Source organism: Cimex lectularius, unplaced genomic scaffold (assembly GCF_000648675.2).
Source record: "Cimex lectularius strain Harlan isolate CLEC.00 unplaced genomic scaffold, Clec_2.1 scaffold405, whole genome shotgun sequence".
NCBI lineage: Eukaryota > Metazoa > Arthropoda > Insecta > Hemiptera > Cimicidae > Cimex > Cimex lectularius.
The window spans coordinates 110,407-133,393 of NW_019392936.1; the positions used below are offsets into that span (position 1 = coordinate 110,407).

Here is a 22,987-nt window from a genome sequence, read left to right on the forward strand (position 1 = left end):
TATTTATTTCTCTTATTGTTATTTATTGTAGCATGTGATTTTTTTAAAATAGCATTTACTGAAATAGTATAATTAAATATGTTAAATTGGTATTATTATTATTAAATTACAATCTTTTTGTTTGGCGTTTAGCTTCTAAAAATTAGTAATGAATTATCTACCCAGAATATTGCAAAGACCTATTTTAGTATGTCAGTCAATGCTTTCAAGGAAGTCTTTGTGGTTTTCAACTGTTGAGCTAGAGAAACCCGAATTCGGTGCCGAGAGGTTGAAAGGAAGATCAGTATTATCAATTAAAGGCGCTGACGCTGAAGGATTTCTGCAAGAGCTGACAACGAATGATGTGAGACAATTAGAAGTAGGACCAAGTATGTTCACGCTATTTTTGAACGGACGCGGAAGAGTTATCCACGATGCAATTATTTACAAGGGCAAAGATGATACTTTTTATATTGATTGTGATATCGCCTCAGTCCAAGCGCTTCAAGTCCACATGATAATGTTCAGGGCACGGAAGGAAGTCAAAATTAAAAGTGTCGAACACGAATTAGCTACCTGGTCTATTTTCAGCCCTAAAGAAGCTGAAAAATACATAAACAAGTGTCAAGAAGAGGATGAACCGGATAATATTTGTAGAGACGAACCAAACCCTCTTGATGAAATCGAACTTGGCGAAAATATAATTGTGTCACGAGACCCCCGCATATGGGCTTTAGGGCTGAGGATTTTAGCCCCCAAAGAGATGGATGTCATTCACACCATTAAAAATTTAGGTCTAAAAGTAAAAGCGATACCTAATTTGTATAAAACCATACGTTACAAACTTGGTATAGGTGAAGGCACCTCTGAAGTAGGATACGGAAGATGCCTTCCGGCAGAGGTGAACGGTGATTATTTACATGGGATCGATGTAAATAAAGGAAGCTACATTGGATTCGTGCCAGATGTAAAAAAGAGAAATGTCGATACAAGACTAATGCCAATAATGGTAAACACAGTTCATCTAGGTGAAATTCCTGTTAACACACCTATTGAAGATGCTCGCGGCAGGAAGAAAGCGCCTGTCGGTTATTTAAGAGGGTTGCAAGGATCACTTGGACTCGGCCTTATGAATGTATCTGGAGCTCTTCAATACAAAAATGTTAAAATCGGTAAAATTTTAATGCAAGTGCTCAAACCGCCATGGTGGAAATGATAAAGAAAACTTAAATACAAAAACTTAATAAAACAATATTTCTTAAATGTCCATCTACATTTGTTCAAAAATCATTCTCCTTTATTATAGTAAATGCATAAAGTCCTTTTATTTTAGCATCACTTTTTATAAAGAAGAAGATGCTTTAATAAATAAAGTATAAAATAAACTATAAATAACAACAAACTAGAATTAAATATCAATAGACATATATGTAGGATTTTTCTGGAAACGTATCTGGTAGTTGATATGCTTACTATGATTGATGGATGGAGTTGATTCTTGCTTCCTCAAGAATATTTATCTTCAAAAGTAAATTTTGCACTGTTCGCATTTTTTATATTTTTATTTTATTTATTTATTTTTTATATGTATTTTGTACTGGTATCTGTAGATTTTTTTTTCACCATAAATTGTGAAACTCCACTGGCTTTTTCCATTCTCTAGTTGAGTAAAGAGGTACACTTACATATCTCCCCAATGGCAAAGGCCTGATTCGTCATATAAACTATTGACAGGGGTGGTCTGGTAAAAGTCCTGGATTTGATTTAGAACTGAAGGATTTTTTATATATATATTTTTTTAACACCAGCACTCTGGGGGTTGACATGACTTCTGCTGTTATATACCATGTATATAACAATAATATTCTTATTTTAATGATTAAAAAAACTTTCTCATCACTTCATCTAGTTATTTAGCAGAGCTAATTAGAGTAATTTTATTAGCATATAATGATTGTTGACAGGTTTATGAAAAACGATGAATTGTGAGCCTAATTACTAAAGACCTGAGAAACTTAACTTCATCCTCGTGTGAAAAAGTATGGATGCATTCGTGCTTGCGGGTTCTGGGTAGTGTGGAAAAATTCACACCATCTTGAAACCCTCTCTGGCAATTTTATGAAATATATGAAGTAAATTTCTTTTTGTTTATCTAATTAAAACTCTTATGTTCATAGGTTTAAATAATTGGCATGAAAACTTGGTATGCGGTACTAGCTCATTGGCTATCCTCTAAGATTAATTGGTAGATCGTAGATTTACAAATTAAATTAAATCAAAATTTAATAGTAAAGACTAGCAGATAATTAAATTTTTGAATCAAGTTGAAGCAAATTAATAATGAAATACAAAAAATTAGAAATAATAAAAATTACAATACAGTTTTATGCTCAGAACTTTACTAATAGTGTTGCTGCATCACAAGCACAAAGCTCAATAGAGACAGGGATGGGTCCAATGGTATTCTAGTGATTGGGATAAAATAAAGAAATATTTGGAAAACAATATGAAATTCAATTTATAAGAGTATGTTTTTATCACCAAAAACCGAGAAATTAAACCACCCCTGAATGAAAAAGTAGCAATACATTCCTGCTCTTGTGTACTGGGTAACATGGAAAGATTATCACCATCTTGACACACTCTCTGGCAGTTTTAAGAAATATATTAGGCAATTTTTTTTTAAAGTCACATAGATTTAAATAATTGACATGAAAGCATGGTTTGAAGTATCAGCCCACTGGCTGATCTCTATAGTTTATAGGTTTACCATTTAAAATAAGACAAAATATATTACTAAAGACTAGCAGAACAAGCAAATTGATAACGAAATACAAAATGTTAGAAACAATAAAAATTATAGCACTGTTAGGCCCAGAACTTTCCAATGGTTCTGGTGCATCAGATGCCCAAAGCTCAATGGAGACAGGGATGGGTCCAATGGTATTATAATGATTGAGATAAAATAAAGGAAAATTTGGAAAACGAGATGAAATGGTATTTTTAGGAGTTTATGTTTTAATCAACAAGAACCTGAGAAATTAAATTTCACCTCTCCCCCGAGTGAAAAAGTATCGATACATTCGTGCTCGTAGTGGGTAACATTCCTAAAAGTACTGGTTCATCAGATGCAAATATTAGAGATGGGTTATTGGATCAGTGGGTATTCTAGTGCAAAGGATCTGACATTGGCATAAAATAAAGGAATATTAGAAAACAAGATGAAATGGTATTTATAAAAGTTTAGGTTTTAATCAACAAGAACGTGAGAAGTTAAATTTCACCCCTGAGTGAAAAAGTATCGATACATTCGTGCTCGTAGGGGGTACTGGGTAGCATTCCTAAAGTACTGGTTCATTAGATGCAAATATTAGAGATGGGTTATTGGATCAATGGGTATTCTAGTGCAAAGGATCTGACATTGGCATAAAATAAAGGAATATTAGAAAACAAGATGAAATGGTATTTATAAAAGTTTAGGTTTTAATCAACAAAAACCTGAGAAATTAAATTTCACCCCTGAGTGGAAAAGTATCGATACATTCACGCTCATGAATCGTGAGTACTGGCCACTGGGTAGCGTGTAAAAATTCTCACGATCTTGACACCCACTCTGGCGGTTTTAAGGTATATTAAAGTCGATTAGAAAAAATATATATTTAAAAAATCCACCATTTTTATTTAACATATGATGTTACTGCATTGAAAGTAATAAAGTCGTTTCAAGTGCAGTCTTGTCTGAAGTGAAACAAACGTAGTTGTAAAAAAAAAGTTGGTTTTTAAAGAGTTTTTCTCGGATTGTCATTAATCGTTTTATGAACGTGTGAGTGCCACAAAAAAAAAAGGTTTTTCTCTTTTAGTTTTGGCTTTTCAGCCCTCTGAGACGGGCGCAACGAAAAATCAATAAAGTACGAGTGAAGATCGAGTCGGCGTGATTTGCGAGAGGACGTAACCGGCCCGCTAGAGCGCAAGCGTCGTCGAACCCCGTGGCCGTGGCGTTACTCCGGCATTCGGCCATTTTCCATTCCGTTCGGCGTCCCCGCTTACGACTACCTACCCAGACAACAAGATTTGAAAAGCTCCGTAGGATCAAAAGCTCATAGCACAGACTCCCAGTTCGCCCTTCGACTGCGATATGTCCTCAGATCAGGTCAAAATGGAACAGAAGCCGGAAACAAACGGCCAGATGAAAATGGACCAGAATCAAGCGCAACAGCAGCAATCCCAGCAGAATCGGCAGAACGACCAGCATTCCGCCCGCCGAGGCGGCTTCGGTGGAAGGGGTGGAAAATTCAACGGTCCAAGAAAAGACCATCAAAAGGTAAATATAAATTCATCTGTTCTTTTTTTTTTGCTTTTTTTAAAAATAAGTTTTATACCCTTTGGGGCTGTCGTAAATGTGGCGTACGCCATGTCTTGGCACGCTCCCCTCGAAATGCAATTCCAGTCGAAATTTCTAGATCGGAAAGACGCGCTCGAGTTTCACCCCGGGCTTTTTATCCCAGTTGGAAGTCTTGTGACCTGCTCTCGGTCGGCTGCAGAGCAGTTTTACGTCGAGTTTCGCTAGTTTTCGGCTGACGCATACCAGCCACGTCTCACAAAAGGACAGCGTGTCCATGCTCGAAATGTTTTATTTGATGGAAAACGGACAATTCGCATTTTTTTTTAACGAACCTCGGTTAAAAATTAGAAAGCGAGGTCGGCTTCAAATTTAGAAAGTATAGATACAATAAAAATAGACTATACTCAATTTAATAAAACTGCTGTTAATTGGAGACGCTAATGCTCAATCAATCCGATTTAAATATGATCAAAGTAATGCTATAAACTAATTTTACTTCCTAAAATAATCAGTTTTGATAAACAGCTGTAGTACAGTTTAACTTTTTTTGTATATGTATAACATATATAATTTTTCATACAGATATATAGATTTTTATTTAACCTACAAAAAATTTAGTTTGCTAGTAGATTTACAATTAATAAAAAAGTCTGCGCAAAGTTTCAGTACATCATCATCATGTTGAGGTTGAAATCGTAAAAAAGTGTTGGGGAAATTTTTATTCAATATGTAAGTGGGTGTTGACGCTCTATGTGCTTATTGCTAAGCAATAAGAGAACATATAGCGTATGCACTTAAAACTAGACATATATTAAGTTAGCAACCAGGGCAAGCCAGGTGCAACTCTTAACTCCGGGGATGAGCTTATTTACAAGAGACCCCAAACGATGCTTACCATCACTAGCTTCCACATCCTTTAGCACCTTCTGCAGCATACCACACAATCAACAGACGACTAGTTGACTCGTCTTGGTCCCGACTGCCTCGTCTCTTTGGCGACTGTTCTGGCCCTGTTTGACTGAGTCCATCCTCCTTTCTGCTGCATCCTAGACACTCAGCAGTTGACTCGTTCTACAATGGACAGATCTACTGTCGACTCATATTGACCCTTGACAGTCGACTTCATTCACTCTCCATCTGCCTTACTGAGATTCCAATTCAGCATTTTTTGACTGAGCCTTTTATTACATTTCCTATCACCTCCTTTTGACATTATTTCCCATCTAGGGAGGAGAGAAGGAACAGAAAAACGGGTTACCCATAATCATGCTTAAGATGCATTTTCCAAGCGACGGGTTTATCTGGCTGGAATATGAAGTCATGATTATGATGGAATTGACGGAAAATTTATGACGGAAATAACACTTCGCAGAAAATGTTTTCCTAGGACGACTTGATTCAGTTTTGTGGATGTAGTACCTAATAACATAATGAATGTGAAGTATAATGAATCCCTCTCGTCTTCAATTGTTTGTTTTTTTTAATTGAGCCTGGTCAGTTAGACGCTCATTTTTACCATCTGCCGACAACCGATTGTGCCTTGTTTGTTTTGCTTTTTGTAGTGGTCACGGATGCTTTTCCACCTCTGTTAGCAATGGATTACTGAAAATAGAAAAAAATAATTACAGTAATAAAATTAGAAAAATTTAATTAAACGTGTATTAAATTATGTTGAATTATTAAAATTAGGTTAATTTACTCAATTAAATACAGTACTTCAAATTACTTAACAGCTTACAATCAGAAATTTTGTTTGAAAAATATACATGTCTCTATATGTAATTTGTATTAAGAGTGAATGTATTTATTACCATGAATGTGATATGAGATGGTTGTTGGTGGAATATCGAGTACCCCATCGACCTCAATTAGGTTAGTTGTATGAAATGGTAAACGGTTATGGAGGAATATTGAGTACTCCATCACCCTAATTGAATGAATGGATATTTAAGAATGAACATGAGTATGAATGGGTTTGGAACTGCATGAGTTGGGTGCTGAATTGACCTGTCTGTTGACAGCACCCCCCCCCCCCCCCCCCGAGCCCAACCTTGGTGGCTGGGGACTGGATAGACTTGACTCTTGGTCAACACATTCCTATTCTCTATCTATATAAGATCCTTCAATAAAATGTTTTGGAAATCTTGTGGTACAAGTCCCACAAAACTTCTCACTGCTAGCTCGATCAACCCTTCATCCTGAGCCACACACAGATCCTCACTCAATTATTATGGGAAAACAAAAATACAATAATAAAGAGACAAGATGAAATCAGTAAACTCTGCTACTGACGCTTTTGAAGCCCATCAGCCTGGCGGATGACGCCATACGCTTCCTCGGAATTCCCTCCCATTAGTTAAGTAGGGAGCATCATTGTGTCCTCTGTGGTGGACAAAACCCGTCCCTAGGAAAACGTGGCTTTACCATTTGCCATATAATACCCAATCCCTACTAGCACGTTATGAGACATAGCGCAAACCAAATGTTTCTTCCCATTCCGTTACCCTACCCAACTAAATTTTCTGATAACTACTCTTTTTAAACCTTACGCCACAAAACACAATCAATCATTTGACATGCCAAAACGCAATATTTCCAGGATTTTCTCACCACAATTTGAAATTTGAAAATTGAAAATTTGATTTATGTCAATCTACTAACTCAACCTTTCTTATCCAGTCATTCCCGATAATCTGAACTCCTGTTTTTGTATGTGCTACTTTTAGGGGGAATTCTCTTCCTTTGCCACTCTGCCTACCTTACCTCTTTTTACCCTTCCGTACAATATCTCATCTCCCTCCAGACAACCAACATAATCTATAATATTATTAGGTCCTTTTACTACATAAGAAAGCTTGTCTCTTTCCTTTTCTCAACTTTTAAGTTTACAGTTTGTGATTATTGCTACTAGTTTAATCCATATATGTTTAGCTGTTATAACTTCATAATCATTTAATTATTTCAATAAATTATACTTTTTATCTAAAGTCTTGGTTGAGATGGAAAAAAATCACCATCGCTCAAGTGATAGAGAAACAGCGTATTGAGCTGGAGGTCATGTGTTCGAATCTCACTCGTGATACTAACTTTTTCATCTCAACAAGACTAGATAAAAAGTATAATTAATTGAAATTGCTACTTTATGTGTTTTATGTCAATTTATTTCACTAGTTGTTATGTCAAACCTTTATAATTCAAATGCCAGTTTTATATTTAAAAAAAAAAAAAAAAGTGATATTGTTATTCTTAAGGGACTTTAGTCCCAGAATAGACTTTTCTCTCTCTGGTTAAGAGGCAACAAACACTCATCCTTATGTTTTAAGTTATTTTCTATAAAGAATGCCTTGGTAAGTCTGGCTCATCATGTGACGTATTGTAAACAATCCTTTAAAAAATGCTTAACATCCTTGGAGTCTCAACGTTTCTTGTTTGGGCCCTAGTCCTGCTATTCCTTCTGCCCAAAATTCATACCTTCAGTCCTCTTCTGAGAAATTTTTCTCAGGTCCGTCCGCTCATAAGTCAACTAGCAGTTTTTCTTTCAGTCTCAATCAAGCGACCAGTAATAAACCACCCTCCCACGCAACAGCTTAAATGCTTAATCTGCCAAATGCACATTATGTACACCTCTTAGTTATATGAACTTAGACAAGACCCTGATGGAAATCACACAGGTCGGACCATACCGGTGGGAATAGGCAGACCAAAATGATTGGAATTAATATAAAAGTACATCACCACACAGACTGACCCCCATGAATAAAACTCAAAATAACAGTGCACTATTCTAAGTAAACAATTAATTCAATATTTCATTGTCTTGTAGTGCTAATGTTTAATTGGAAATATTCTAATGACAAAAATAGTCACATTCAATATTGAATTCAGTTTGGTCTTTTCGCAGAAAATAAATGAAAATGTTATATGTAATTCTGTTTACTCATCTGTTCTCCATCTTCTACTTCATTTGTTTTATAGATGGAACCATTACTATCCTTTTTGTGTTAACTGTTTTTCTTTTATACAGATGGAAACCCATCAGCATGCTGATGGCGACAACAAGCCTAACTCTGGAGGCTTTACGGGTGGCCGTGGAGGTCATGGAGGAAGAGGAAGGCGAGGTGGTGGACAAATGCGTGACAGAGATCAAGCTCCGAGAGATGTAAGTTCCTTCCAACAGAAAGAAAGCACATAAGAATGAACACATACTGTACTAATATTATTGGAATGTTTTGCCCTTTTTTTAATTTCTCTCAATTTTTTAGAGTTCATTCGTTAATGAGAGACTTTTGAAGCAAATTTCTGGCCCAACTCTTGATCTCCCACCTCAAGAGTTTAAGGAGAAGATGTTTAACGGTAGATGCCGTCTGTACATTGGTAATTTACCTCCAGATGCAACAGAAGACGAATTCCTGAAACTGTTTCAACCGTACGGACTGACCAGTGAATTGTACATCAATAAAGAAAAGAATTTTGCTTTTATCCGACTGGTAATTATTGAGAAATTCTCTACACTCAATATTACAACCGTAATTTATTTTATGGTTCAATTCAATTTTAGGATTATAGATCTACTGCAGAAAAGGCCAAACGAGAATTGGATGGTCATTCATTTAAAAACAGAAATCTTAAAGTAAGATTTGCTCCTATTGGTGCAGCGGTCAAAGTTAAAAATTTGACACAGCATGTAACCAATGAATTACTGGAGCTGGCTTTTTCAGTCTTTGGAGAGGTAATGGTTTCAAAAATAATGCAAATTTAGTTACAATTCAAATAAACAAACATCATTAATTCAGGTTGAAAGAGCAATTGTGTTTGTCGATGAAAGAGGAAACAGTTTGAGAGAAGGTCTTGTGGAGTTCACGCGAAAAGTTGGAGCAACAAGCGCTCTACGTTTTTGTTCTGAAGGTTGCTTTTTCCTCACAAGGTAAATGATAGTTGTTGGCTAAAGCAATGCACTGTTTAATTTGAACTTTTTTCCTCTCGTAATGCTTAGCACCCTCAGACCAGTTATTCTGGAACCCTATGATGTAGTTGAAGATACCGATGGATATTCTGAAAAATCTATTGTCAAAAAAGGAGCAGATTATTTTGAAGCCAGAGAGGTAATGATGAATAAAGACAACTCGTAATTTGTATTTTTAACACTATCTTGTGTTTGTAGAGTGGGCCTCGTTTTGCGAAACAGGGAAGCTTTGAATTCGAGTTCGGCACTAGGTGGAAACAAATCCACGAACTGTACAAACAAAAAGAAGAAGCTCTCAAGAGAGAGATGAAACTTGAAGAAGACAAGTTGGAAGCCCAAATGCAATATGCAAGATATGAGCATGAAACTGAGCTACTACGAGAGCGTAAGTTTTTCATATTTCACATCATCTAAATAAGTTTTATCGAATTGTCTTATATTGTTCTATAGAACTTCGCCAGAGGGAATTAGACAGAGAACGTCAAAAACGTGAATGGGAGATGAAGGAAAGACAGGCTGAAGAGCAGAGAATTGTCGAAGAAGAAGCTTTGAGACGGCAACAAGAAGAACTGTCACGAAGAATGTCACATCAAGATGATGAATTGAGAAGGCGACAACAGGAAAACAGCCTTTTTATGCAGGTGAATATTTTTTGGACAACAGTAAATTTAACTGACGTATTTTGGATAAAACAAAACAAAAATAAATGTTATTGAAGGGACAACAGTTAAATAATCTAATGGATCAACAGGAAGCATCTATGCAACGTGGTTATAACAACAGCGCCGGTGACAATCTCAGAGACTATGAAGGCATGGAAGGTACATATAATTATCAAGGTATTAGTTTGTTTTGATTTTGATTTTTTTTTTTTTTTTATTTTTTTTTTTGATTTTAACATTTTAATTATAACAATTTAGTCCAATTTATAGTCAATTATACCAATATTTGTGGTCTTATTTTCTGTAGACCAATCACAACACTTTACAAATGCTATATAATTTTAAAGCCAGCCATTCACCAGCTCTGAAAACCCCCTGTCAGGTAAAAACAATGATTTCAGACTGGCAGGGTGCAGAGCGACAAATATTCAACCAAACCCAAACTCCATCGCTCCATTTCAAACTTTTACAGCATGTGTTCAGGAATTTGAAACCCTCCCTTTTTGGCACAGTGTCTGTCCTGTAATTTGAGTAATGCCTCCATCCGGTCGTAAATGTTACATTGAATTAGGTTTAAGGGATGTAGGTTTTTAATGCCCCTAGACTGCCCATAGAAATGATTTGAGAATAAATTAAATTAAGGATATAATCAAGTTTATAATAATAATTACAGGAGAAAAGTGAAAACACTAACTAAACCAGTTCATACATTAAAAAAATGGATATATTTAAATCTAGGAGTAAGGATTAGCAATAAACAAAACGGGATAATCCTGTTCCAGTTACTTAATACCAAGCAGTTTATCAAGTATTACAAAAATTAATGGAAAAAAAAAATTATTGTTTTATATGACAATATACAGCTTTGGATAATTGGTTTTATATGGCTGACCTAGCCTATTATGTGAATACAGTTGTTAATAGATAAAGTTCTCTACTTCATTGATATAAAAATAAAAAAATAAAATCATGGAGCTTTTTATGGTGAGTTTCGGGTTGTTAAACATTACCTTAGCCTTGGGCGAATTAACACTATGCAACTTTGTATAAATGGTGATATTTTACTTAACATGCAATTCAAAAAACTTAATAAACATGAATTTCAGACCAGCAGACCTGTCGTCCCTGTGTACAAGCTATCAAAGCTTGTTGCAGGCATTCTAAAAATTGATAAAAATCACTCCTCTTAGGTATTTTGCTTTATGTACAAGCAAACAGTGGCATAACAAAAGATGATTTTATGATTTTTATGATAGGAAGATAACAATTTCGACTGGTTGTGGAACGGTCATGAATGCCGCTCAAATTTCAGACGTGCGAAATGTTTAGAATCAATTTTGGGGGTCCTGTCGAGGTCGACAATTTTTTTAATAGTCGAGATTGCACCACAAAATTGGATTTAAAATTTAAATATTGTGGTTGTGCTTAGTCTACAGAAATATACTTACCACCCAGAAAAAATAATATAATAATAATTTTTTAATGTTTGTTTCAGGTCAAAGACAAGGGGTGAGTTGAAACTGATATCATAATAATCGATAAGTTTATAGATTAACTAACCACAAGAGTAAGTCAAATTAAACATTATTTTAAATTATCCACCTTGAACACATTTAAATTTAAAAGTGGTTATCACAGCTTTAAGTGAAATAATTCTGCAAAAACCATTAGAAAATATTTTTAAAAACTTCAAAGGATTTATTACCTATAAAAAGGCCATTAAATAGTGAATGAAATAATAGATGAAGGTTAATTACATACATATATATATTCTCTCCTATTTATTTGAAAACTAGTTATGAATTTTGAACTTCATTATCGGGAAGAGTCATCTGTCTGAAGGATGGTAAAATTCTTCTTACAGGCATTACGAAAGTATTACACCTTAATTCCAATTATATTCTTTCAAGAAGAATTACATATCCACTCTGCTGCATTAACAATATCATCACTACATATTAAAACTTAAGTTAATATGCACAATTGTCGGTGTAGCGTTACATGGGGGCATGGTACTGGATACTGGGTGGATTTCTTCATGAACGTTGATAAAATTTTGTGTTTTGAAAATTAAGAGCCAAAGCACAATTTTTTTAAAGTGGTTTTTCTATAATTTAAGATTTTCTACATAAACAATAAACTTTTTTTTCTCGGTAAGAATATTAATGTTCTTTACTCATCGATGAAAATCTTTCATTCAATTCAAATAATACAAATACTAATTAACTAACTGGAAATAGTTATTACTTTTTCTTTCCCAAGAAACTTTTTATCGTCCAATAACACTAAAACTATACATGTATACTTAAATTGAAACTGGTAACAAGTATAAATGTATAAACAATCAGCATTATAAGTATCGTTATAAGAATTTTTTTCAGATAATAGAAAAACAAATATAAATTTATATTGTTCGCTAACACTAATATAATTTATATGATGCAATCTTTAACACATTAAAATATATTTCTTAGTCTCCTTAAAAAATAACCAATTTTAGACGATTAGTTCGACTCTGTGTATTCATAAAACATTTCATATAAAGGAAATTATTGATAAACATGTTCAATGTACTGGTAGCCCCTCACAAACTTGTACAAATTCCATTTTCTTCGTTAATTTAGCTATTAATATAACAAGAAAAATTAGAAAGATTAAACGTTCATTCAAGGTTTATTGTACCTCACGAAGGTCAATCAGTCATGTAATAAAACAGGTTGTCTGTAAATTACTTATAAACAGTTAAGCAATCAAATAAAATCATTAAAAAACAATGAAATTAACGACCAAAAAAAAAAAAAAAATTATTTTTAGTCGTAACATTTAAAATGTAACTTCTACCGCTTGAGCATGCCTCAAAAGTCACTAATGATGATGGATTGTTTTTAGGAAACAAATTTATTGTCGTTATAGAAGATTTGCATTATATAAGTTTTGTTCTCTTATTCTCATTCTAGACAAAAAGTGTAGTTTACAAGTTCAAAAATTCTTTAAAGTGCACTAAGATTTGCAAGGCTTCACAGTCATAAAATTCACTGACAAGAAGCAAACCTAACAAACTGAATAAGTAACTGTCTTGTAAAAAGGAGAAGCACACCTTGTTCTGTTATTTAAATTTTACAGTGAGAAAATGTTCCATAAGTTAATGAACATTGCTACTTTCCCCTATAGTATTTTTATACAGTGCTTTTATTAAAGGGATTCTGTTGAAAATGCTGTTTTAAGACATTGGCGAAATGTTATTTTTTTAGGCATAATTTTACTCTTGGTCAATTGTAGAAATTGAATAATTTAACAATGCTGTTTCTTAACTGCAAAGTGTTGATAAAAAACAAAACATTTCTCCCCTCTAAATATCAATTCATAAAAATCTGGCATTACTTTTTCCTTGTGCCAATTATAATCTAATTAGTCAATGTAACCATGGAATTTATGACTAATTTAGGATTTATTTGATTTCAACAAACAACTTTATACGCTTCAATATAATGTACTGATAACAATTCGCGGTTGGAATTATATTTCTTCTCTCGAATCTTACATTGTGCAATTATTTCTAAAAAAAAAAAAAAAAAATTCACCCATTGAATTTTTATATAAAACTTAAACATTCGAATTTAACAGTCTGCTATATATGAAATACTCAACAGGCTGTTTCAAACTGGATCTTCAAATTGTATATATAAACAAAAAATTAAATGAAAAATGATTTGATGTTGATCAAATTATTTTTACAGTTGTGTAGTGACAGCGGATATGCAATATTTTCTGTGAATGGAAGAAACTATCATATAGTTATAATGTTCATAAAAGGCCTTGAATAATAGTAGATTTTTATAGATTTTCTAACTACTGTATAGATGATAAAATTGACAAGTAGTTTTTTATTAGACACAATCCAAGTATTCAACAATAATACAATTTTATCCCCCCTCTTAATTTATTATCTAATTCATTAATCTGGCAGAAATACTTCAAAACTGGCTAATGTAATATATGAAATTGTCCTACTTTTTAAAGAACCTCTGCTTCAGTTAAAATGTGTTAAACTTAGCCATGACCATGCCCTCCCTCTTTGTTATTTTTAATTATATCAATTGGTGGTTTTATTTTTATTACTTTATTGGGCAAGGTATAATTTTAGGAAGATTTAAGAGGTGAATATTTATTTTGGATGTAGATCATATCTACCAAATTGATATTACGACTGATCTGATGTGGAATACAGTAGAGGCAAAATCCTTCTTAAAGTTCGGTTTTAATTAAAGACGTAAAGTTTTAAGTGCAAATATGTCAACATCACTTTTTGGGAGTTTAAAAAGCATTTGAAGTTGTATCTTTGTTGGACAATTTGGTCCAGTGTCAAACTATGTTACAAAACATATTAATAATTTTTGAAAACTTATGATTTTGATAATTTCCCATTTCTCTTTTAAAAAAAAAATTAATATTTCCTATCAGTCAGATTGGATTTTTTATTTAATTTTCAACCATTGGGATCACTTTTGTTGCCTTAATATGCTCATTAATTAATTTTTTTCTAATATTAACTAAACTAAATTCTTCTAAAAAAATTAATGTATTGCAATTACATAGCATTATCATCCTATAAAAAATTACACTCCTTTGTATATTTTGAAGTATTCTGTTACAACTCAGATATTGTTTTAGAGTATTTATTCTCGTATAACAAAAGTTATTTATTAATTTTTCCTTTGTTACTCTCACGTGTATTATTACATAATTAATGTTCACTTTTTCAGATCATTATCATACGCATTTGTATGTTTATGAATATTTGAAGCCTGTAGAAACAGCATTACACCAGTTCCATTTCACTTTACAGTGCATTATTTTTTATCTCTGGGACTTGTTTCATGTTGTTTCATAATGGGATGCTATTTACTTTTTAATAATATTCAATATTTACAGAGTGGAATTCAATAAAACGCATCGTTCACAATAATTGCCAGGCTGTTTTTTCGTGCAACTATATTTTTTTCTTAATTGTTTATCTATTACCGAAATAACATTTTATGGCATATTCGGGGTTATGAACGAACTATCCGGGTATGAATCAGAGGCACTTAATACACATTATAACTGCTTTTCCTTAGGGAGTATCTGAGAAAAAAAAAAAGTACAATGAAAAATTAATATTAGTTTCAGAACTTAAATCATTAAAATAGATATATTTTTTATTGTGCATTATTAACATTTACTCTCCAGCCTCTGATTCCCTTATTATAAGAAACAATTTATGCCATGATTATGTTAACGTGACATAATTATGCTGCTTTCATTCAATTGTTTTTTTAATAAAAAGCAATGCCATTTGACATTGTTCTATGTGTCAACCATCCTTAAAAAGGTTAGGACTTAGGATTTTATAACTTTTTAATTTTAACTGCACCAATACTCGACTCATTAAAAAAATTGATCAGCAAGTTAATTCGGTTTTTCGTACTAACATCATCTTCAGGCGTCAAAAGTATTGTTAGTTAACACGCAAAAACTATTTGCAATTATTAACTAATTGTATTTAGTTTATAATGTATATAACTTCTGTTCAGTTTAATTCTTATCTTCTTTAATCTTCTTTCTTCTTTATATTACATCAATCTGTTAAACTAACATTTACTTTTGAAGAAAAAATGTTTTAAAAATTGGATTGAATTTATGAAATCTAAACGGTGAACATTTTTTATTTACTATAAATTTTCTTTCAACTATTACAATTCATATTTTTTTAATTTATTTATTTTCAGTGACAAACTTATCCAACTTGTTTTAAACTTTAAAACAACACAAATAATTTAAATAAACAATACTCTACACTACAAATATTTGCTTTTATAATTAAAAAAAAAAAAAAAGCAATGTGTCTAATACAATTTCGGATTAATTTAACACAATATTTTCTTGTTTTTTCAATAATGGTTTATTTTTATGCTGATGTTCTGTAGATTTTCTTTTCTATCTAGTCCTGAATTTAATTGAACTAACTCTCCACTTTATTTATTTATTTATTTTCATTTTTTTGGTTAGGATCTACAGTTGATATAAATGTTCTGAGCACATTTGTGTAAAAAAAAAAAAAAAAAAAAAAAAAAGTTGGCTGTGGAGCTATTGTTTAAATGAGTTTGACTAAATAAATATGTTCTGATGTATGAACAATTCTGGGCATATTCTGTGTCAATTTATACTTCGATATTCTTTTGTTTATCATTCCCGTAGCATGAAAACTTACATGTACTGACATGTGAAGTGCGTTCAAGGATTGATGGTAGATGGATTAACTTGAAAAATCCAACGGTAATAAACGTCGTGATGAAATTGGCTACCACTTTTTTTTCTTGGTGACAATTTCTCCATATATTAATACTTGGTTATTTTGATCTTTAAATACAATCGTTTAGTAACCTTTCATAAAAATCATTAGGCCATCAATAATTAACTAGAATCAGGAATAATTAATTATTTTACAACTGAACAAAGTATAGATGGGTGGGTATATTTGGAAAGACGTTTCTCAAATTCTATAAATTCCTTACATCCAATCCATTTTTAATCATACACTTATTCATTTGTTTTCTATTAAGTAATTAATTTTTTCAATAACAGTAACCTGTTCAGTTTTTATTAAGGACAACAAAGGGGTTAAAATTGAAACATTCTAGGTAAGAATTAAGTTTTATGACATTGTTTTAATTATTGAAATGTTAATTGCAGTAACCTTTCCACATTTCGTGTAATAAATTTTCAAATTATTATTTTTAACATATTCGTGGTGGGCAATCATTAAACATTTTATTGTAATTGTATCACTCGATGAAAACATTTTGCATTATATTATTTGGTCAAGTTAAAATGTTCTAGCTTAGCTTTAAAAAATTAAACATACGCGTGAAAACTTACCTAAAGCACAGTTTTGTTTTATTTAATAACTACATTCTTGGAAGTGAGAATCATTAGATTTTTTTTTTAATCTTGGGGTTAAGTCATAAAATATTGATATCATTTTTGGATATTTCTCACATTAAATAAAAAGTATCAAGGTTGTTAAAATATATAAAGTTATATTCTGATGTTTTCTATTAGCTCGGAATAAAATTGGTTGTATCGATTGTTTATGATCTACCAAACTCCAAGTATTAAAACGTTCCGACCTTTTTTTAATTTTTTTTATTGCTGAACGCGTCAAAGAGATCTTTGAAAATCTTGTAAATCGGAAAAGACAAAATGGCAATTTTTGTTGTGAAAGTGATCTCGTTATTGAATTCTCACATCTGTGCCTGTTTAAAAAAAAAAAAAAAATCGAAAACGTGTTTCTGACCGTTATCATTACCGTGAGTTAGGAGGCGAATTACATGGATATGGGCTATAGTGGACGAGGAGGTAATCGTTACGATGGAAGAACTGACGGAATGATGGAGGATATCGCTACACGTCGGCCCCAACAAGGTGGTGGTCGTTGGGGACATCAGGAACGCAGATCTCAAGGCGATGATTTCCCTTCTAAGAGGCGCCGTTATTAAACTTTTTTTTTATGATTTAACAATTATATGCATTATATTGATATAATATTCATGATAAACGATCCCTTGTATGTAGTCTTATTACATATTATTTAAATGCATCTTTGTAGAATTTACTTTCTTTTTTTTTTTCTTTTTCTTTCTTAAGTGTTTCGCGAGAATTTTATGATCAATGATTTTATTGTATTAATGATCCCTGCCATCGTTAACGTTTATTTAAACGGACATTTTGATTATCTGATCTTTTTACATCCCATTTTAATTTAATTTAATTTTTTTATTTTATTTTAATTGCTAGCAAAGTACCACTGTATTGCAATGAATTATCACATTTTGTGCTTGGATATTATAAATTATCGTTAGAAATTAGAGACTTATAGAGTTTGAATTACTGTTAACTCTTATTTTTTGTAGGGCTTTGATTGACAACAATATATTAATTTTCTGTATGTCTGAAAAATTAATGCATTTTTAAATTAATAAATATTGGAAATTTAAAAACATTTCTTTGATTTTTTTGTTGCTAACCATTTATTCTGCTATATTTAGTTTAGAAAGGCGTTTAATAAAACATTTAATATAGTTCATAAACTTCATTTTTAATGTGTTTCAAAGACCTGCGTACTTATTGATTCATTGAAATTTCATAATTTACTCAGAAAACAATAAAATAAGTTCTCTCGGATATTTACATGTCAAAAAGCTTAGCAGCATTACAAAGGGGCCGAAGGTTTTATACCCTTTTGTTTAAAACGTTTTAGAAATAAGGAAATTATAGCCACGGATTCATGGAAAATTCTCTTTGTTAACTGATTTATTGATAATGTTATAATGTATAATGTGATGTTAGTATTTTTAATTTTGAAAAAATTGCATCGTGGAATATATCAGAGAATAACACTGACACAAACAGCTTGTTGTTGAGCTCCAACAACTCAGAAGTCCTATCTAAAATAGAACTGTATGTTTTTAAACATTTACACACAACATTCAACTCTCGATAAGTCGAAATTCAAGGGACTGGGAAAAACTGTTCTACTTGCCTAAAGTTTAACAGTTTAACATACCCAGGTTGATTGCTTATAAAATTGTGGTCAGTAGAGTGTAAACCTGCAAGCTGCATTCTCACCTCAATGAAAACCATCAACCCTGATAAAGTATATGCGCATGCACGTGCGCGTGCGCGCGCACACAGATATAAAGCTACACCACCACATATCAAAAGGACGAAAAATGAACATACTTGGAAATATACAAACATAACATATTAAACACTAAAAAAGCTAACAATACACAAATTAAAAAGATAAAGAACCGATAATCTCAATGACCAATTGGAAAGTATGTTGGTGGGATCCCAAATTCTCTAGCTGCCTTAATATTTTTCCTTACTCTACTTCATAAAATCAACTTATGCTTTTCACTCGCTTAAAGAATTTTTAGGTTTCGCAGGGTCATTGGAACAATAAAAACTTACAATTTATTTACCTGCATAAACAGTATATTAGGTTAAGAAGTGGAGGGGAATTACGGGTAGTTTAACTCCTAGAGGTGATGACACTCAAGACTTTGACTCAACAGTGAAAATCCTTTGACAGGTTTATTTTTCTCAGTTCGACTTATGTATGCATACAGCCAGATAATTGCTTGAATTATTGAGAGTTGACTGTATTAATTAATCAGATAAGTGAGGACACTTGTTATTTTCCTGGACAGTTAATTGTTTATGTTGATTAATTGCAACAGTAGGGGACTGCAGTATCCAAGTGGTAAAGGCACCAGGCTCTCAGCTAATAGATCCCGTGGTGGTGCGTTCGGTTCTCTGTCACCTCTAGACTTTTTTTTTCCAACGCATAAGGCTGCATTTTCAGTTTCAATGGCCGCAATGAAAATTGACACGGTATTCATCGGTGGAAAGTCCGGGGTGGGATCGGATCTCAGCGGCCCTGAATCTGGTCCCGAGTCCCTTTGAAAATGAGTTTCTTCAATAGAAGAACGGCACACCAGGACCTCAATTAACACGTGCTATTGTGAGCTTCTAAAATGGAACCAGGAAGGAGTAAAATAAGCTGCAGAGATGAGGAACTCCCATTCCTGGATTCCATGATTTAAACAAAAAATATAGCTTAACATCTCAACTATGTACTCTTCTATTACGCATGTGAATAAGTAGTACACGACATCCAATAAATCGTTTTATGTATTTTTTATCATATCAAAATGTTTTCAATAACACAGTACAATTTTATTTAGTGTTTACATTATATAAAAAACTTTAATACTTATCAGTTAAAATTCAGGTTTAAAAATTCCTCAATACTATAAAACATGGTGATATCAAAATCACTTTAGTCATTCAAAATATCTTTATTAAAAAAATTCATTAATGCATTGAAACTTTTTTTTTAACTTTCTGGGACTAAATTCTTAAATAATATACAGTGGTAATTTAATCTCCTTTTTTCTATTCTATTATAAGGTATCCTTAATTTATCACAGTTTCTTGTCTTATATAATTTTGGGTTTAGTAAAACTCAAAATAACAAATTCTGAAAATTTGTCTTTGCAATTCACCCCACTGATTATTTTTATTGCTTGCCTTTCTTTGTATGCTAAATATCTTGTTCATATGTGATGAGCTACCCCAGGCATACCATATTTTACTATCACATAATAGGCAACTAGCATTGTTTTTTTGGGGTAAGGTGGTTCCAGATATGCGGGATTTGCCAAATGCTGAGCAGTTTCGCCGAATCCCAGCTAGTGGGGACGCATGCTTGGTTATTCACCGAGCAGCAATATTGCCTCGGCTAATAGTCGGTTTCCTTGTCCACTTCAAAGTGCACTAATATTTGTGAAGTAGCTAAACTCAAAAGCATCCATACATTTGGGAATCAACTGTTCTGTACGGATAAAAACTGCATTCATCAATCAAAATTGCTATTTATTCACTAGTTTTAGTGGTCTGCTTGACCAATTAATATTTATTTTTCAATAATAAACTATTCCTTACTGGTATAGATGTATGGAAGAACAGTTGGCTTGTTTCTGTTGGTTAACAGTGGATTGGCTTGGAGTTCATCAATCTGTAACCATAATTGCAATTGGAACACTTATCTTCCAAATCACAAAAACGGGAACGAGGTTTTCGATGCATGGAAATGGATAGAAAGAAAGATGGGGCAACAGTACTCTGTGACTGAGTTTGTAGTACTACATAAAACTAACTACAGCTGCAGTAATGGCAGTTTCACTGTTGTCCATCACGATTAGTAGTATATTGAAGACTTGCACAGCACTTGGCAAATGTGCCCTGGTTCTGCAAAATCTGGCTGGTTGTACAAACTCCACATGTGTGTACACATAAGCGTACTATTTGGCGAATGCCAAGACAAGCAGTCTGTTCAGAATTTGCCCAATACTGCATGTCTTGGAGCCACCTTTACATTATTGTTACATATTGCTACTTACATTATTGTTACTTACATATTTGTTACATATTGCTACTTACATTATTGTTACTTACATATTTGTTACATATTGCTACTTACATTATTGTTACTCCTTAATAAATACTAACTTCGACTTAGAATTTTGATTATCATATCACGGTGCTTTTTCCATGTCAAACATGGTTAATAAAGACACCTAATTTTAGTTACCATATCACGGTGCTTTTTCCATGTCAAATGTGGTTAAAAAAGACACCTAATAGTTATGTAACATCAGAGTTATCAGGCATCTATTTTAGATCTTTGAGACTACAGACTTTTGTTTTGTTTTCGTTTAAGCACATTCCGGTTTTTTGAAACCAAGATTTTATCTGCCTTTTAAGAGTTTGTTATTGTCCTTTTTGAGTGTTGGTATCATCTGAAAAAGCGTTGAAATGTACCAGCAGAAAACTTTTATACAATTCATTTGTGTAAATAATTTATATAATCGGTCCAACAATGGGTCCTTGTGGCACCCCAATATTTATATTACTATAAATGGCGACAATTGATCTTCGTATTTTACTGTTTGCCACCTACTCTTAAATATGACTCAATTAATTTTATTGCATGAAGATTGTACGACAATTTTAGTTTTTGTAAGGGCAGCTGATGCGGAACGCAATCAAATGCTTTGCTCAAGTCTAAAAAAAGTAGTAATAAGGAAGTTGTAATATTTAAAAGTAAGTTGATGAATCTGCGTTTCTCTAATGAATTGTATTTATGTTTATTCGGAGACTGCATCTCATGATTTCCGAATAATCATTAAATAATGGTCACTAAACACCACATATGTATTTATATTAGTTAAGCATTACTCGCAGTAATAATTTTTCACCTGAGACTACAGGGCCCATGTAACTTGTATATTTCTGAGGTTTTCTGAAAAAATCTGCTCGTTGAACCATAAAATGAATATTTAATTTTATTTTTTCTCCCTAACAGCACAAATAGTACTTTTATTCCTTGGTGTAACCGTCTCATTGTGAGTTTTCTATTAAAATTTCTTTTACTTCAGCAAGACCAAATTGAAGTTAAAAAAAAAAAAAAAATTATACACCTCCAGCACCAAGACAAGTTTTGGTGTGACTCCAGTCAAAGCGTTAATGGCTATTTTATCATACTGACAGTATTGATCAGGAGATATAATACTGACAATTGATTTATTTTCAAAAATGTTAATACATATCTATTTTCATTTGAGTTGCATTTGCTCTAATTTAATTTTATTATCATCATTATCGTGTCTTAATATTTGATATAAAATATAATATTTAAACATTATATAACATATTAATATAGTAATAATTACCATAAAAAAATTACCATATCTATTTTTAAAATGTGAATGCATATCTCAAATGACCTTAATTTAAATCTTGGCATTAGTCTTGATCTGTCATACTTATGAATTAAAAATCTTTACAAAACAAACTTACCATTGCAATCATATCTTGATAACATTTGCATACTGGAATTTTTTGGTTGTATATGTTCAAATTCGCACACATACGTACATACATACAAACTATTTGCTTTTTGTAGTACACTGGCAATTTCAGATTTTGCTATTTAGAGTAAATTGCCGGCAGACTCGAGAATCACCCACCCCAGGTGATGACAGTCTGGGGGCAGACCTCGAGTCTGATTACTCCAGCCACTGAGGTTGTGCTGTCAACCGCTAACTCAATTCAGCACCCAACACATGCAGTTCCAAACCCATTCATACTCATGTTCATTCTTAAATACATTCAATCCTATTTACTTTATTTTTTTATGCTTAAATTCAAGAGGATTTCAGTATAATAGCGTATATAATTATGAAAACCACACCGATTAATGGACACAGCAAAGCATAATTTGGATTTTAAAGAATCACATTAAGATATAAGAAAGCTAGAAGACGAATGTCCTCAGTTTGTCGATACTTGGATAAGGACTTTGGTGCTTGCCAGCGTTGCAGATAGGGTGCAGCCTATGAAACCTTAACGTATTCCAAGAAGGTGAAAGGG

The 22,987-nt window shown here is 32.6% G+C and overlaps 2 protein-coding genes across 7 annotated transcripts in view; both read left to right on the top strand.

Moving 5' to 3' along the window:
- Positions 1-199: 199 nt before the first annotated feature.
- Positions 200-1,195, top strand: LOC106670150 (putative transferase CAF17 homolog, mitochondrial). Its single transcript, XM_014400231.1, has one exon. It carries the CDS (start codon positions 200-202, stop codon positions 1,193-1,195), a length of 996 nt encoding a protein of 331 aa, XP_014255717.1.
- A 2,640-nt stretch (positions 1,196-3,835) lies between these two features.
- The window catches only part of LOC106670174 (hrp65 protein-like), a 29,217-nt gene continuing 10,065 nt past the window's right edge, over positions 3,836-22,987 (top strand). Inside the window, exons 1-11 of one of the 6 annotated variants that reach the window (XM_014400261.2) lie at positions 3,836-4,300; positions 8,346-8,480; positions 8,584-8,808; positions 8,880-9,050; positions 9,115-9,245; positions 9,315-9,423; positions 9,483-9,669; positions 9,735-9,925; positions 10,003-10,123; positions 11,442-11,455; positions 17,305-17,987. In XM_014400261.2, coding sequence (XP_014255747.1) covers positions 4,115-4,300; positions 8,346-8,480; positions 8,584-8,808; positions 8,880-9,050; positions 9,115-9,245; positions 9,315-9,423; positions 9,483-9,669; positions 9,735-9,925; positions 10,003-10,123; positions 11,442-11,455; positions 17,305-17,484 — 1,650 coding nt within the window. In that variant the 5' untranslated portion in view covers positions 3,836-4,114 and the 3' untranslated portion in view covers positions 17,485-17,987. Of the gene's footprint in view, positions 4,301-8,345; positions 8,481-8,583; positions 8,809-8,879; positions 9,051-9,114; positions 9,246-9,314; positions 9,424-9,482; positions 9,670-9,734; positions 9,926-10,002; positions 10,124-11,441; positions 11,456-17,304; positions 17,988-22,987 lie in introns of those variants that run through there. The other 5 variants (XM_014400262.2, XM_014400263.2, XM_014400264.2 and 2 more) reach the window with 5 other exon arrangements.